The 15,202-nt window shown below is 36.1% G+C and overlaps 1 protein-coding gene across 1 annotated transcript in view; it reads right to left on the reverse strand.

Annotated features, from left to right (window-relative positions):
* The window catches only part of GABRA1 (gamma-aminobutyric acid type A receptor subunit alpha1), a 57,024-nt gene extending 51,294 nt beyond the window's left edge, over positions 1-5,730 (reverse strand). Inside the window, exons 1-2 of the mRNA XM_045792148.2 lie at positions 5,491-5,730; positions 3,096-3,184 (exon numbers count right to left, since the gene is read on the reverse strand). Of these exons, the coding sequence (XP_045648104.1) occupies positions 3,096-3,169 (74 nt within the window). The 5' untranslated portion in view covers positions 3,170-3,184; positions 5,491-5,730. The remainder of the gene's footprint in view (positions 1-3,095; positions 3,185-5,490) is intronic.
* Positions 5,731-15,202: the final 9,472 nt, after the last annotated feature.

Below are 15,202 nucleotides of genomic sequence, written 5' to 3' on the forward strand. Positions count from 1 at the left end.
TACACAATGCTATAATGCATGTTTTCTCTGGGCAAGAACGTTAATGCATGCTAGAGAGGAACAAAAGTCTGGCAACCTTCTTCCCAAATTAAAAAAAATATATGTATATTTGAGCTATCAAATTAGTTTTGCTTTTATTTAATGTGTAGCATTGGCTTAAGATTTTACCTACCAACATACACTTCCTTTATCTACTTTATATATCTATCTACATATATCTATATTTGTTCTTTTGATGTTCTTTCAGGATATTTAGGTGAGAAAAATAGTTAAAACTTGTTTCTTAGGATAATTATAGTTTCAAATCAGTGTGTAATTTCCATTCCCCTTAAATTTTATGAACTGATTTTTACAACGTGTCTATTCAAACCTCTAATTAATTGAATTTTTGTCATTTCTGTCTTAGAGGTAAAAGATACCTTGAAAAGATATGGTCCAATATTCTTAATTTGTGGTTTACTGAACTGTAGTGTGGGATTAGTGTTTTAAGAAAACACAGTAATCTGTGAGCAGAGCTTGACCTAGAACCCTGTTTTCTTCAACTTTTAGTGTAAAACTTTAATTCTATTCTTCTGTAATGGAGTAATTGTTCCTATTTAAATCTTTCTAGTTGCAGGTGTAGTTTACCCCTTACCATTACTAGTCTTTGAGTTTCAACCACATAGTGACCACAGTTCAAATATTGTGTATTTCTTATATCAATCACACTATCATTTATGGTCATTAAATCATATTTTATGTAATGATTAGGATGACACCTCCAAAATCCTTTGAGAGAAGAGTTTTGTTTTTTTTTTTATCTCAGAGTGGATCACACTCGCTGATATATTTCAGTGATAGCTCTGACCTTGAGTTAAAAAAAATTGAATACAGAGTGTAAACTGAGAAGTGCCACAAATATATCACTTTCATATTCTCTGTTTAATATGCTTTTGGCTTCACTCTTGTGTGTTTATATTACTGATCAATGTAAAAAAAACAGTAACGTCTAAAACCAGGATTCACTTATTTGACAGGAACAAGAAATATAATGAAAGTATCATTTCAAAAACAAGCACTATTTTTAAAAAGGTAATTACTTTTATATAGGCAAAATTCAATGGTCATTTTTCTGATAAAATTTTAATTCAATAATTAAAGCTATTATAACTAAAAGCTCTTCATGATGTTAAATATATGAAATGCAACTCTATGGAACAATTTTCCATTCTCCTAAATTCAACATTAATACCATACAGATTGACAGTTTACTCTCCTTTGGCAAACTTAAACATCTTACTAGCTTTTTGAAATCAAATTTTCACTGAGTTCTGTGTCTTCCAGGATGTCTCAATAGCAGATGATACCAGTAAAGCAAAAATAGTTGTCTAAATGCAATTATTTATAAAAACTCGTCACAAAATGAACTGCCATGCATGCATGCATGTTTCAAGGATATTGGAAGGTCATGGTGATAAAGTGGAAAAGAAATGCTAGTACACTTTAAGTTGTGAGGAGGGCCTCATCAAGCAGCCTACTGAAGAAAGCAGCAAAGTAAGAAGGGGTAAAGATGAGATGGGGTGAGTGACAGAGCACAATCCGATTCTGGATACAATTCCTAGAATATGCAGTTGTCTATTACCTTTTCCGGCATTTTCTCTGTGTTGAAGCTTATACCAAATTCAGGAAAAGCTTTCGTCCCTGGTTTTATCTTATAAATGTCGTTTCTACAAATTGTATGCATCAGAATGCAAATGCCAATAGAGACTTTTCCCTCCCTCCCAGAAAACTATTTCTGCTATCCCAACTGGAATAGTAATCTTTATTTCCTGTGATTTTCTAATCAGGTTATTCTTCATCTCCACTTCTAATTCACAATGTCCAGTTATAACTGTCAGAGAATAACCCCAGGATAAAGATCAAGATTGTTTATTGCTCTTAAACACTTACGCCAACGTAAGGTTTCCTAAACTGAATATATAATTTGAAGAGAAATGTCAGTTGCAGTACCTGATTTTGATTCCATATGAACCACTATATAATAAAATACTGTGCACTAACTCCATCTACAGGTCATTACAATAGTAACACTTCATATAATTTTTTCAAAAGCAATGGAGAACATTTAACTCCTCAGATTAAGAGTATCTGGCAATAGTGAATCTCCTCTTCATCTGGTAGTCATTACTTATCATACACAACAGCAAAAAATAAAAGCAGACAACTTCTCAATTAAAAAAAAATCTATTCTTATCTTTCCAGACTATTTCTTCTCTCCACCTTAACTTGTTAAGAGTTCACTTTCCATTACATCTTGAAGAACCTTAGGCTTTTATAATATGTCTAAGACTTTCTTAAGGGCCATAGGAGCAGACCAGTCAAGAAGTATTAAAGCAGATAGAGAAGAATCTGAAATATTCGGTCACTTTAATCACTGCTACTATAATATGTTTATATGCTTGATTTGATCATTAGCAAATTTCTGAGTACGGTTAAGCATATTATTAAATTTTTCTCATAACTTGTCCCCACAGTAGTTACGCTTAAATAGAGAAGTTTGATTTTATGTAATGTTCTTAAATATTTGTTCGGTATATTCTGCCTCTATTGATTATACAAAGAATGGTTTCAAAACATAATATGCACACGCATTTATAGAGACTTAGGACTTTCAAATTACAAATATTATTTTAAACTTTCCACTTTCATACAGTCGCAAGTTACTCTATGATCTTTACAGTTGGCTAGAAATTTTCTTGTTGGAAAATCAACTCATAGAGTATGCAGACATTAATTGGGGTAACTTTCTCTATGAATTAGGAACCCACGTATTTCATTCAGTTACAACTGAACAGTGAAAAGTTCAATTTAAGACTTAAATGTTGAATTAATACATTCCTTTAACAAAAGCGTGTTAAGTGTATTCTAACCATCATGCAAATAGATGGCTATTTTTTCATACTGCTCTTCTTTATTCTTAGTTGGGATTTTATTGCCGTTAAGTTTTTTGAATTCCCTTAGTCATGAATTCATCCAAGGACAATTTTCTTCCCCCTGAAAGAATAAATGAAAAGTTACAGAAATACTCATGCAGATTTAAAATAAAGTGCCCCCACCTTCTTCCAGTCAATGTGCTCAGAAGGAGGGTCCAGGCCCAAAGATAGTCAGAGAGTCCCGGACTTTTCCTCATCGCGGGCTTGTGTAGCTGAAAAGTAGAACAAGTAGAGATCAATGTCTCTTGCAAGAAACATCAGGTTATAACCACTAGGGCTGACTGAGGCAGTTCAGATGAATGCTTTGAAGTCAGGAAATGACCTCACTGGGATATGACACCTCATTGGAAGCAATGGAAACCTGGACCATCCATTCTCCACTTTCCCTTCCATTTCTCCATTCAGAAATATATCAGTGTCTTAATTTCTCCTGTAAAAGAATACAAGTTGAAATCCTTTCAGGTGACAATATTGCTCAACATAAAAACTGTGAGTTTTTTTTTCCCTCTAGGTTTTATATTTCCAATATAGTGTGAATTACTCTCTTCTTGTTGTTTATCATCTAAAAATTTTGACCTTTCTGACTGGAGTTTCCACGCCTGAACTGTGCATTGAAATTTTTAAGCTGGTGTCTATAATGGGGAGAACATATTTTGAAGCTGAGATGGGGTAGGCTAATATGCTTCGATGACTGAATTCATCTTTGAATTCTGGATATACCTTGATTTCAAAAGCAACTGTATTTATCTTTAAAAAAAAAAAACATAGGAAACACACTGTTGAATGCTGAAGTCGTGCTTATATTCTCTGCCTGTGATTGCCTTGTTAAATATGCTCACTAATGCTTCTGTGAGGCTAAAGGACACACTTTACAGTCAAGCCATGTGCTGATCTCTCTCATACACACAAACCACATTCACGTAAATGCATACAAACATGCCCACACATATCTTTTAAGCCCTCTTGAATTCTGCCAGGTTGCTGCTAGAAAATGTTTCATCTCAAACAGATGGAAACTGGAGTGCCTTGCTTTGCATGAATACGGGAATCTTTTTTCCCTCTTAGGTAAAGTGCAATCAATCACCATCTGATTGTTGAATTTTAGACTTGATAGTGGGATGCTGGAGGAAAGGAGGAGTATAGAAAGCTTAGAGAATTTCAAAAATTATGATCTATTTGTGGAGTCAATTTTTAAAAATCAGTGCACTACCTGGTTAAGGAGCAGATAAGCTAACACTTTCTTTAATGTGTTATAATTAATGGCAGTTATAACATGAGAAATGTTAAAGACATTTATTAGCACTTCCCTGAACCTATACTCCTTAGTACAGTGAGTGATTAATGGATTGTCTTTTAAAGCATGTTTTTCATTAACCACTCTATGGTTTAATGTGGTATGCCTTTAAGTACATCTACACAAATGCTTTCCACACTCTTGGGGATGATTTATATCAGTAAAAACCATTACAAACAGGCATGTAAGCAATGAAACATAATTAATGTGTTTAGAGTGAAATGGTCCAGATCTGCAGATAAGAGCTGTGAGCTTCATAGTTTTTACTTAATTTAGTCACTGGTTTTGGCACGGATGACAAGAAATATTGGATAAATATCATTATGTTAAAATATTGCATCTAAATTGCACAGTTATAATTCATCCTTGCATTAATCTTCAACATCTGTTATGAAGGAAAAGCAACTTCTCTTACCCTATTAATAATTATTGGTCTTTATAAAAAAAAAAAAGGGTGATTTCCGAAGGGGTAAATGAAACAAAACAAAATCCCAAGACAAGGTACCATAGCTTTTTGTCCTCCTCTGGCATTTGAAAGAGAAAAACAAACCTATCATGGCACTTGAGTTGTTGAGTAAGAAAGTTTCTTGCAAATACAAACATAATAGTTTAAAAGATATGCTAAGCTGCTTCCTTACCCTTTTCCACCTTCCACTTTCCCCCACCAGACACACACCCTCCAACAACCCATATCCCATGCCACCCATATCAAATGATAAGTTGAGTTTTTCATGTTCAGAACCAGAGAGACCCCTACACCAGAGGGCATTTTAGCAGCGTCCACTGGAAAGGAGGAAAGAGGCATTTTTGCAGCCAGAATGTGAGAGTGCCTTCCCTAGAATGGAACATTAAGACAGGTTTTCTGTCCCAGCATCTTAACTTTAGACGATGCCCCCCAAAGCCCCTCCCCAGCTCATTCCAGCTCCCTCTTGAAAAAAAAAAAAAATCAAAACAACATGTCACCACCCACACCGCGGAATAAATTCATATCTGCCTAAGAAAGGGGGAAAGAAAAGAAGAGATACAGAGGGGGAAAAAATAATGCTTCTTCTATATCGCTGCGGTTTTCACCCTGAAAGAAAAACATTCGTTGTTTCTACCTGCTATGGGATCAGGCTCTTGTCCTGTTCCCTCTTTCTCTTTTTTTCTCTAGCATTCCTGTCTCTCCAGCTAGGAAAAGCCACGTTCAAAGCTCAGTGTGTAGCGGTCCGAAGCCGCACTTACCTCGGGCCCCCTCTGGGCACAGGATCGCTCAAGACCCGGGAAAAGTGTGCGAGAGAAAATCGCGGAGAGCCTGGAGCCAGCGCGAGTCCGCGAGTCCGGGCGCGCCGGGAGCGGAGGGGCGTCCTCACTCTGCCTCTCACTCACTCGGTCTGAGCCATCATGGACTCTGCGTGCTCCTTTGCTGAAGATTTCACACCCAAATTTGCTTCCCAGTATCCGATCTGCAGCTATACAACAAAAGATTTCTCTTTACCAAGACAGTAGTAATACGTCCCAGGGCAAACCGGATGTGAAATAGGCGGTGACTTCATGCCAGAGAGATTTTATTTTAGAAAGGAAGGTGGTACCAGCCTCTGGATCTGGAGACCAATCCGCCCATTTTTTATATGCAGCACAATTTAACTTGCACCGCTCTGGCCCTAATCCCCTTCTCTCTGGCTGCAGACTCAAATCCTTCTACAATCTGCTGCAAGCTTTCCTTTTTTGTGTATGGGGAGTAGAAATGGGGGAGGAAAGGGTAGTAGGGTTAGAGACCTAGGGACTCCACTCAGAACCTTTTCACACTTTAAATTCATGAACACTATTTTAAGGTGTGCCCATTAAAAAAACAATAACAACAAAACTGATCCGTGTAACTAGTCCAGCTTTGATCAAAGATTCAACCACTGCATGCATATGAATGAACGCAGGGAGCTGCAGGGTTGCACATGTGGAGAGCCACTGTCCTCTCGCCTGCCTCCCTCGCACGCACTCCCACACACATGTCTGAGTCCCTGTGTCTTGCGGAGTCATGAATGATGAGGGATGGCGGGGAAGAGTTCTGGCCAGTAGGGAATTGGCCACCGGGTTTCGAGGCTTTCGCACTTTCACAGGTTGCGAGCGCTTTCCACCCCACCTTCGTCTATAGCTTAGAGGACAGCAAGAAACGCGCTCCGGAACAGGGTTTTTAATCTCTGGAGGCAACTGTTTATGTTATGAAGGAGAAAACACGGGCTCCTTTAAATAAGAATTGTGCTAGGTTCCCAGGACGAGGAGTATTTAACTTTAAATAAATCACCCAGATCATTTCTAGGTTTGAGAGTCATATCTCCATTTCCGGAATCATTCCCTTGCCTCGAACTCCATCATTCTCCGGATTAGGAAAATGGGAGAGGGGGAGGAGAGATGATTAACAAAAAGATTTTTCGAAGTCAGGACAAAACCATCTTCTACTTTTTTTTTTCTCCTGCCCTCCTCTATTACCCTCCCTGGTGGCTCTCCACCCACGAATAATTATACACTTAGGGAAGGAAGGTGTGTTTCAACATCAATCTAACTAAATTTCCAAGGAGCCAGGGGCGACTGTAGTTCTCTCTTCGGATTTTGTGAATGGGTGTTCGTAGCAGAGAGGAGACGGGTCCTTTCTAAAATGACCCGAAGCTCTGGAAACTGTCCCTTCAGTACTTGCGCCAGACTAGGTAGGAAGCGCTGAAAAGATAAGATGCCTACCAAGTAATTCTTCTGGTGAGTAAGGTCCGAACTTTGAGCTCCCTAGTCATTTTGCCCAAGACTTCTAGCAGAGGAGACTTCTAGCAGAGGAGGGTTGTTTTGGGGGTTGTGTGTGGGGGGGGGGAGGGGGGTGGTTAGGGGCGGAGCTTGGCAAAGTGAAGAAAAAACCTAAATGGCCAGTCCATACCACTCACTGGGTTTTGATGCTAGAAGACTTCCTTGACCTTATGCTGCAGTGCGGTCAGCTTACGTGGTTGAAACTCAGGACAGGTGATTGAGATAGATGATCAGGAAAATAAAATTGACGACCACAATTAGAATTGGGCTTGGTTATCATTAGTTTTTAAAGGGAAATGTTACTGGGAAATGATTTTAGAACTAAGTCTTCAAGGAAGAGAGATGTGAAGATCATTTTATGTTGCCTACTCTGTTCAGATAGGACAAAGGTCAATGCATTCTTAAAGATATCCACTGAGGATCATCATAGCTTCCCTATATGACATTACTCAATTTTTATTTACTTATGTACTTATCCATTAATTCACTTACTTACTGAGCAGTTCTGAGAATAAAACTCACTTCAGTAAGGTTCTGAAACCCTGGGTTAACAATTAGAAAATATTGTTTTCTCACCTGACAATATAAAATGCAATTTCATAGTTTTGTTTTGATTCAACAAAGACTGATAGTCCTAGAAATGTAATCTTTTCATCTTTTTTTTTTTTCTTCCTGGTAAAACTGTCCCAGCTCCTTCTACTCTCCTCTGCAAATGGGAATAACTTTATATCCTATATCTAATGTCATACAACCGAATCACTCTACTGATTGTTTTTTTTTCAATCACAGTTACTGAAACGTTATAATTTGCACAATAATATCTGAGAACAATGCCAATCACATCTTTCTTCAGATTAAATGTTATGTGACTATCCAACAGGATAAAACTGCACAGCATTTCCATACATTTTAAAACAATAAATATTTATAAATAATCATTGGGTTTATCTTAAAACTATAGTGAACATACGGAAATGGAAATGTCCATACTATGATTCTCTATTTAAGTAAAACAAGGCAGTTTTTACCAGATGATATATGTATGATTTGTTTTGAGAAAGTTTTTAATAAATGAATTTAATAAATAAATTGTGGCCATTTAAAACATTGATAATTTGACTACTCCAAAAACAGCAATTGCAACTCTAAATTATCAGTGTGTTATTATTTCCCATTAAGGTATCATTAACATATGCACATAATACCAAGGAATAAATATAAGAAATAATATAAGAAATTAATGGCAAGGAAATAATTACTTTATATTGTCTTGTTACATTGAATCTTTTAGATAATTGATGACACTCTTGTTTTTTCTTCTACCTAGGGGAATAAACCCCTTCAAAGTGTGTCTCCATCTGACTGAAGTAAGTTTTTGAAATAGTAATAACCATGATATTTAATATTCTTAAAGTGTTTACTTGATGCCAAGTAATGTGCTAACAAATTTGCATAAACCATTCAATTTAATTCACAAACGTGTCTGTGAGAGATAGTCTTAATATACCTGCCTTACAAATCATTCAATAAATTATGAATTAGAGTGAGAGATTTGCCAAAGGTCACATAGGTAGTGAATGTTCATGCTAGAATGCAAATCCAGATCTTCTGACTTCAAAGCTTATTTTCTTAACCACCCTTCTACATTACTTTATTTCCTTAATTATGACATGTTGTATGTTCACATTAAAATCTATTTTATTCATCTTATGTTTATCATCTTCATATCAGTTACATAAAACCTACCTCTAAACATTTTTTAAAAATATTTGTTCAGGACAAGATTCTTTCTTTTACTGGTCTAGTGCATCAAACTGCAACACAGTGTCAGGCTTACTTTAGTGTTTCGGAGGTTTCTGCTATTTTCCTTCTTAAGAGGCCACTCCCTCAAAGGACCTCCAAACCGTCACTGGTTGTAGGCAGAAGGGATTTGAGGTCAAACCTAGGACCACAGATCCTGGGAAGGCCTAATAGCTCTATTTCCAGTGTTGCAGTCTGGTACATTTTGCTTTTTCTATCAATTTTAAATGGCAGGAAGCCCTGACCTAATTGAAGAAGTGGTACTGATTCTTTTCAACAGAAATGTTTTTACTTTCTCCAACTAAATGTGAACCAAATGAGAAAAAAAATAGCAAGAGTGTTCTCATTAATTCACTGTGGTTTTTTATCATTTACAAAATAATTTGGGGTGAGGGACAGGAAGAAGCAAGTAAAAATAATAAAATATCAAATAAGTGTCAACTGAAATCTAGAATAAAGTGGTCTTTCTAAATGTCTTTGCATGGCTTAGATACGTACACTGAAAGCGCATTTTAACATGTAGGAAACATAGCTATCAATCTGCAACAAAACTGTACAGGTTGCAGTTAAACATAATGTCACCCACATTTATTTATATATACTTGGATATTACAACGGAATTTTTACACTCGCTAAGCTAGTCCCCCTTTTCTAATTTCCCTATTTATCATACAGAGTATCTTGCTAATGAACTATATGAGCACATCCAGAGGGCTATACCTTCTATTCTAATTGGTACTGAAATAATAGCTCAGTGGGAAAAAGAACTGTGATTTAAGTAATAGAGTACTTTTTTACCTAGACACTTTTGTCATCTGGGTTACTTAGCCAAATTCTTTTTTCCCATGCTAGAAGGCTAGTTTAACATCTCAGCATAGTGAGAAACAGAATATGTAAAATAGAAACAAAATCAAAATTATCTCATATTTGAGTCATAAATGTTTGGCACTCTAAAGAGATTTAGAGATTGTCTGCCCCAACCAATTTAACAGATCAAAGATTATGTAATTTTTCCTGTGATCTTTGTAGAACTCGGGTTAGCATGGCACAGTGATTGTCATACACGGATATATATGTGAAGTCATCTGTATCTAATAGCTTCATGATCACTGGATCGCTGAACTTTTCTGAACCTCATTTTCTGACGTTTTAAAATGAGTTAATGTTAGGGGCACCTGGATGGCACAGTAGGTTAAGTGACCGACTCCTGGTTTTGGCTCAGGTCATGATCTCAGGGTCGTGAAATCAAGCCCCGCATGGGGCTCCATGCTCAGCGCAGAGTCTGCTTCAGATTCTCTCCTTCTGCTCCTCCCACTCATGTTCTCTCTCTCTAAAATAAGTAAATAAATCCTTAAAAAAATAAATAAAATGAGGTAATGTTACCTCATTTGCTGATTGTGGCATTATATGGGAAAACAAATGTGAATCACATAGTCCTCCTGCATACACCTAGTCGGTATCCAACGAATGCCACTTTCCTTCTGTTTTTCTCTCTTTTATTCATATAACTCACAATAATGATTATATTATCCACATGACACATTAGATTTAACTGAAACATAGAACTCCCAGTTATTAGACAAGATACCACGACAAGCTAGCTTACATGCCAGGCGTAATCCTCGGCCCATATTCTTATCTCTAAGGTGTTCTGAGAAGAATGCTTCTCATTACACCTGCCTTAGGCGTTGAGTATTTTACATATACTCTAAACCAGGAAGATTTGAAGAGTCTACTCCAAGATAGAACTAACCACAGCACATGCTCCAACCACAGTTTCTACAGTCAGTCACACACACCCTCTCCAAGATACCTTGTACAACGTTTTCCTATAAGATTTAAGAAAAACGCAACCAATACCCTTTAGGAATAAAACATACACGTGAGAGCCAGACTCTTTAATAACGCAAGTAGGACAGTATCCAGTTTTCTTTTGTGGCAGTTTTCAGTTTATCAGCAACTCACATGTAACCCAGATTCACCCATCTTCTTTCAAAGTCTTGTCTTTTCACAGATGTCAAACACATCATCCCAGGCAGGAAAACACAGATTTATTCAGAGTTCAGAGGAATGATAATAAGCTGATGGTTTAAGAATTATTTATTTTCAAATATCAAGTATCAATATTTTTCAAAACTTTGAGAAGATTTTAGACTGTAGATTCCATTAACAATGTGAAGACTTCAATGCAAGTCAGAAGGGAGGCAAGAAAATGAGCACAGTCTATTAAAATATTGTCACAACTCTAGATTGGGTAGTTATCTATATAACTTGAATTAAGGAAACATGCATCTTTATTTTTATGGTAACATTAAGACATTCAGGATGTATTTTCTTTGGTAAACTTCAAGTGTGTATATGTACATAGTCTCTGGGTAAACTCCTCTAACCCATTAGAATGCATATTTGCCCTTATTTTTCTCTGTTAAGGTGAACATAATGAATATTCAATCAATATTAGTTATTGAGTGTCTAGCATGCAGAAAGCAAAAAATAAAGATCTGAGTTGGGGAATCAATTTAGAAAGATTACTTATCAGAAATAGTAAAAAAAAAAAAAAGAAAGAAAACAACAAAAACAACAACAACAATAGGCATGTTGCTACCAAGGAATTGTATTTACTTTAGGCAGAATCTTCTGACATCATGAGGATACACCTAGTTTAGAATATTTGAGGATTTTAATGTGGCCTCATTATCCTGTTGGGCAGCTTCATTTACACATTTTTTTTGAAATCATAAAACACAAAAAGTGACACAAACGTTAAAGCATTATTTAAAAAACCATTCATCATGCCCTGGATGGCCATAGGATTTTTAGAAAGGATATGAAATGGAAGGATTTACTAGAACAAAGATCAAGAATTAAGACACTAATGCCCCATCTGTTCAGTAGCTCCCAATTCTTGATGTTTACAATAATTGTGTTCTGTGGAGTGAAATGAGTGTATAGTTATGGATGCATTTTTTATTATGGTTGGTCATAAATATATCCCAAATTATCTAATGTCCTTGTGTTAAATGTAGAATATAGAACCAATTAGATTTTTTTAAAACTACCATTGCCAACTAAACAGTCTCAACCTAACCCATTTCCAATTTTGCTCATAATAACATTCACAACACTTTCTCTTGGAGAAAATTCCACAACTTCCATTTTAATTATATATATGATCTTGGGGTAGGGGGGAACAAAAGAGTTTTAAAGAAGAGTGATAATTACTCTTGAGGAATTTCATATATGAAACAATTAGCCCATGCAAATTTCAGGAATGTGGACTGTCCCCCATAAGAACTGGAGATTTAGCCCAGAAAGCATTGTTCTGGATGGGTAAAGAGATACAACATCAGAAACCATAAAGACCAATATCAACTTAACATAAAGGGTGAAGATAGATTTACTTGTTCCACACTTCATCTGCTTATAAAGATGACAGCACATAACTGCCTTTGAAAGATGTAAAGTGTGGCACCTGGGTGGCTCAGTCAGTTAAGTGTCCGCCTTGGGCTCAGGTCGTGATCGCAGGGTCCTGGGATCCAGCCCCACGTCAGGCTCCCTGCTCAGTGAGCGGTCTGCTTCTCCCTCTCCTCCCTGCTTGTGTTCTCTCTCGCTATCTCTATCACTATCTGTCTCTCTCAAATAAATAAATAAAAAATAAAATCTAAAAAAAAATAAAGATTTAAAGTGTGATTCTGCAAGTAATGGAGTGGGCTTTCTGTTCACCACTACTCCCATTTAGTGCTAGAATTTCAACATAAAGTAGACCACTCTTAAATTTCATTTAAGGAGGGGAGAGAATGAACTCTAAAATGCCTCTCCCTCCCCCCATAAAAGAGATTATCTCCTAGTTAGGAGCTAAAGTATACCAGAAACTGTGTTGTTGTGTTTTTTCCCCACACAATCTTTGCCATTGCATTCTTGCAATAATGCTATTTACAGTAAGAGAACATAGGTTCAAAAGAACAGCGGACTTTCCTAGACACACCTGGCTCATAATTCAGAGCCCAGATTTGAACGTGATGAAGACATTGATTTGTGATGTCCAAAAACTCATGATTATAAGGTAAGTGAAGGGAAGTCCCTTCCTCATAGGCTGGGAGTAGAACTGTCATGAGAGACTCATGAAAATACTTCTGATCACAGATTTGCGATTTGTGAAGAAATGTAATTATAGCAATTAAAATTTTAAAAATGTTTAGTACGGGGAAACAGAATAATATATTTAAGAAAGTGGTATTTGGAGTCAGATGTTTTCTTTCTCTGTCAATTACTTACTGTTCAGCCACTTAATTTCTCTGAATTTCTGTTTCTTTATTTGTAATAGAGGATTAATAATTTCATTTTATGTGGAATATTCTTGAGATAATAGCTATAAAGTAGGTAATACATTAAAATATTTCCAACAATTGGTAGCTATGGTTATTATTAACACAATCTTTACACCTTAACAATATGTGATAACATGTAACTTTCCCTAGAACATTTCTTAGCTTTTCAAATATTGAAATTAAGTTTTTATACATGGCAACCAATTAAGTTACAGCTTTGCAGTTGGACCAACTCATTCAGCCAAAATTTTTTAAATATCAGATTGACCACTTTATTTTTTTTCAACATATAGTTATTGCCTGAAGCAAGAAAGCACTGGCTTTTACAAGGAAAGCGAATTCATTATTTCAGAGAAATTCGACTCAGCAGGTGGTAGAACATAAGACATAAAATGCTTAAGGCGGAAGCAACTGCAAGACTCAACCATAACCCCACAACAGGAGGTGAAAAATTCTCTCTATCCAACTTCTGCTCAACAATTTTGCCAATAAGACGATGTAGGTTTAGTCAAAATATAGGATGGCTTTGTATTAAAATCAGAAGAATGGAATACAAAATAAATAGGATGAAAATAAATGAACAAATTAGAAGTTAAGAAAAATGATCTACTCTTACTATGTCTTACTCTTTTTCTGACAGTTGGAGTAGACAGATACTCCTGAAGGAGGAAACAGTTCAGAAATTCTAGAAGGGAATATTGAAAGACAAGTCATTTCTTATGGATTCAGCAAATTCTGAAATTGAAGAGTAACTTTTACTAGACAAAGAAAGGATCAGGGAAAAGTCTTGCAGCAATTCATTTTTTTATACCATGCTTTTGATTTTATTTATTTGTGTGGGAATATTTTATCAGGGAGTTTCATTCCATAACAGACCATTTGAATCATATCAATGTTTTAGAATTCAAATGAAACACAAATATCAACTATGCCTGAATTGAAAATCATGCAGGGCATTTTGTTTGTTTTACAATTCTTTCATAAGGTAATTTCAGTTAAAGGTATGTTTTTCTAAACTGCCAAAGTGGAATAAAGGCAACTTAGAAAAAGTGTTTGAAAAGCAGCCTCAGTAGACTGCTGTTCTGTTCTTTTCCTTCGTTACTAGTTCTGTGAACCATGTTAAAATATTATAGTTACTCTTTGGGTGACCTTGAGAGACTTGATACCTCTAGGAAAACCAGCTATTTCAGGGATTGAACTGTCCTAAGTCAGTCTGACAGCCATATGTTTAAATCATGATTTCAGTGCCTGGAGAAATTTTTGTCAGGCTCCCAAGCAAGTCAGCGAATTCAGGAGAATTGCCTTGTGGCTTTGGAAGAACATGGTTGGGGAAGGTCAGTCAAGGTTCAGAAGCCTTTGTCAAAGGCTTAAGGAGGACACAAATACAAGCCCTGTTCCCAGACAAAACAGCATCTATCTCCCATTTATACTCTCATAGAAGCCCCATAAATTAAAAAAAAAAAATCCGTTACAAAATTTGCCTACCTCTCCTCACACTTTTTAAAATAAGTGTGTGATTTTGTGAGCAATATATAAAAACAAAAGAAAAAAAAAACAAATAGAAGAAGGGCTAATATTTTCCTTGAGAAGAGCTTGTGAGTCGCCAGAAAAATGTAAGAGAAAACCCAAATATTTTAGGACTAAATTTGTTTAAACTGTATAATAGTTCCTCTAATATACAGGGAAAGGGAGAGAAAGTGTTTGCAATACTTGAAATCGTAATCCCCAATTTTATCATTCTTTCCCTTTAAGAAATCATGCTAACTCTGAAGTTGCTAAACTCCCTTCTCCTTTGAAGCACATTAAGTAAGACATAAAGAGAAGTGTAGTCTTCAGAGCTCGGCACATCAAAAACCATGCAAAACTAAAATTTTATACAAAAATCTTAACAAAAAGACTCCTGGACAATACTAGGTAGTTATTTGTTCATGCCATTTTTGTTGAAAGAAGCCTCAGTAACCATCCTTTGTACAGACCCTTATTTTTATCTAGTTTCCAAAACCAAACACAAATCTGGGATTTCCTCATTTAACAGCACA

Source organism: Ursus americanus, chromosome 15 (assembly GCF_024610735.1).
Source record: "Ursus americanus isolate L20-20 chromosome 15, mUrsAme1.1.p, whole genome shotgun sequence".
NCBI classification, from domain to species: Eukaryota; Metazoa; Chordata; class Mammalia; order Carnivora; family Ursidae; genus Ursus; species Ursus americanus.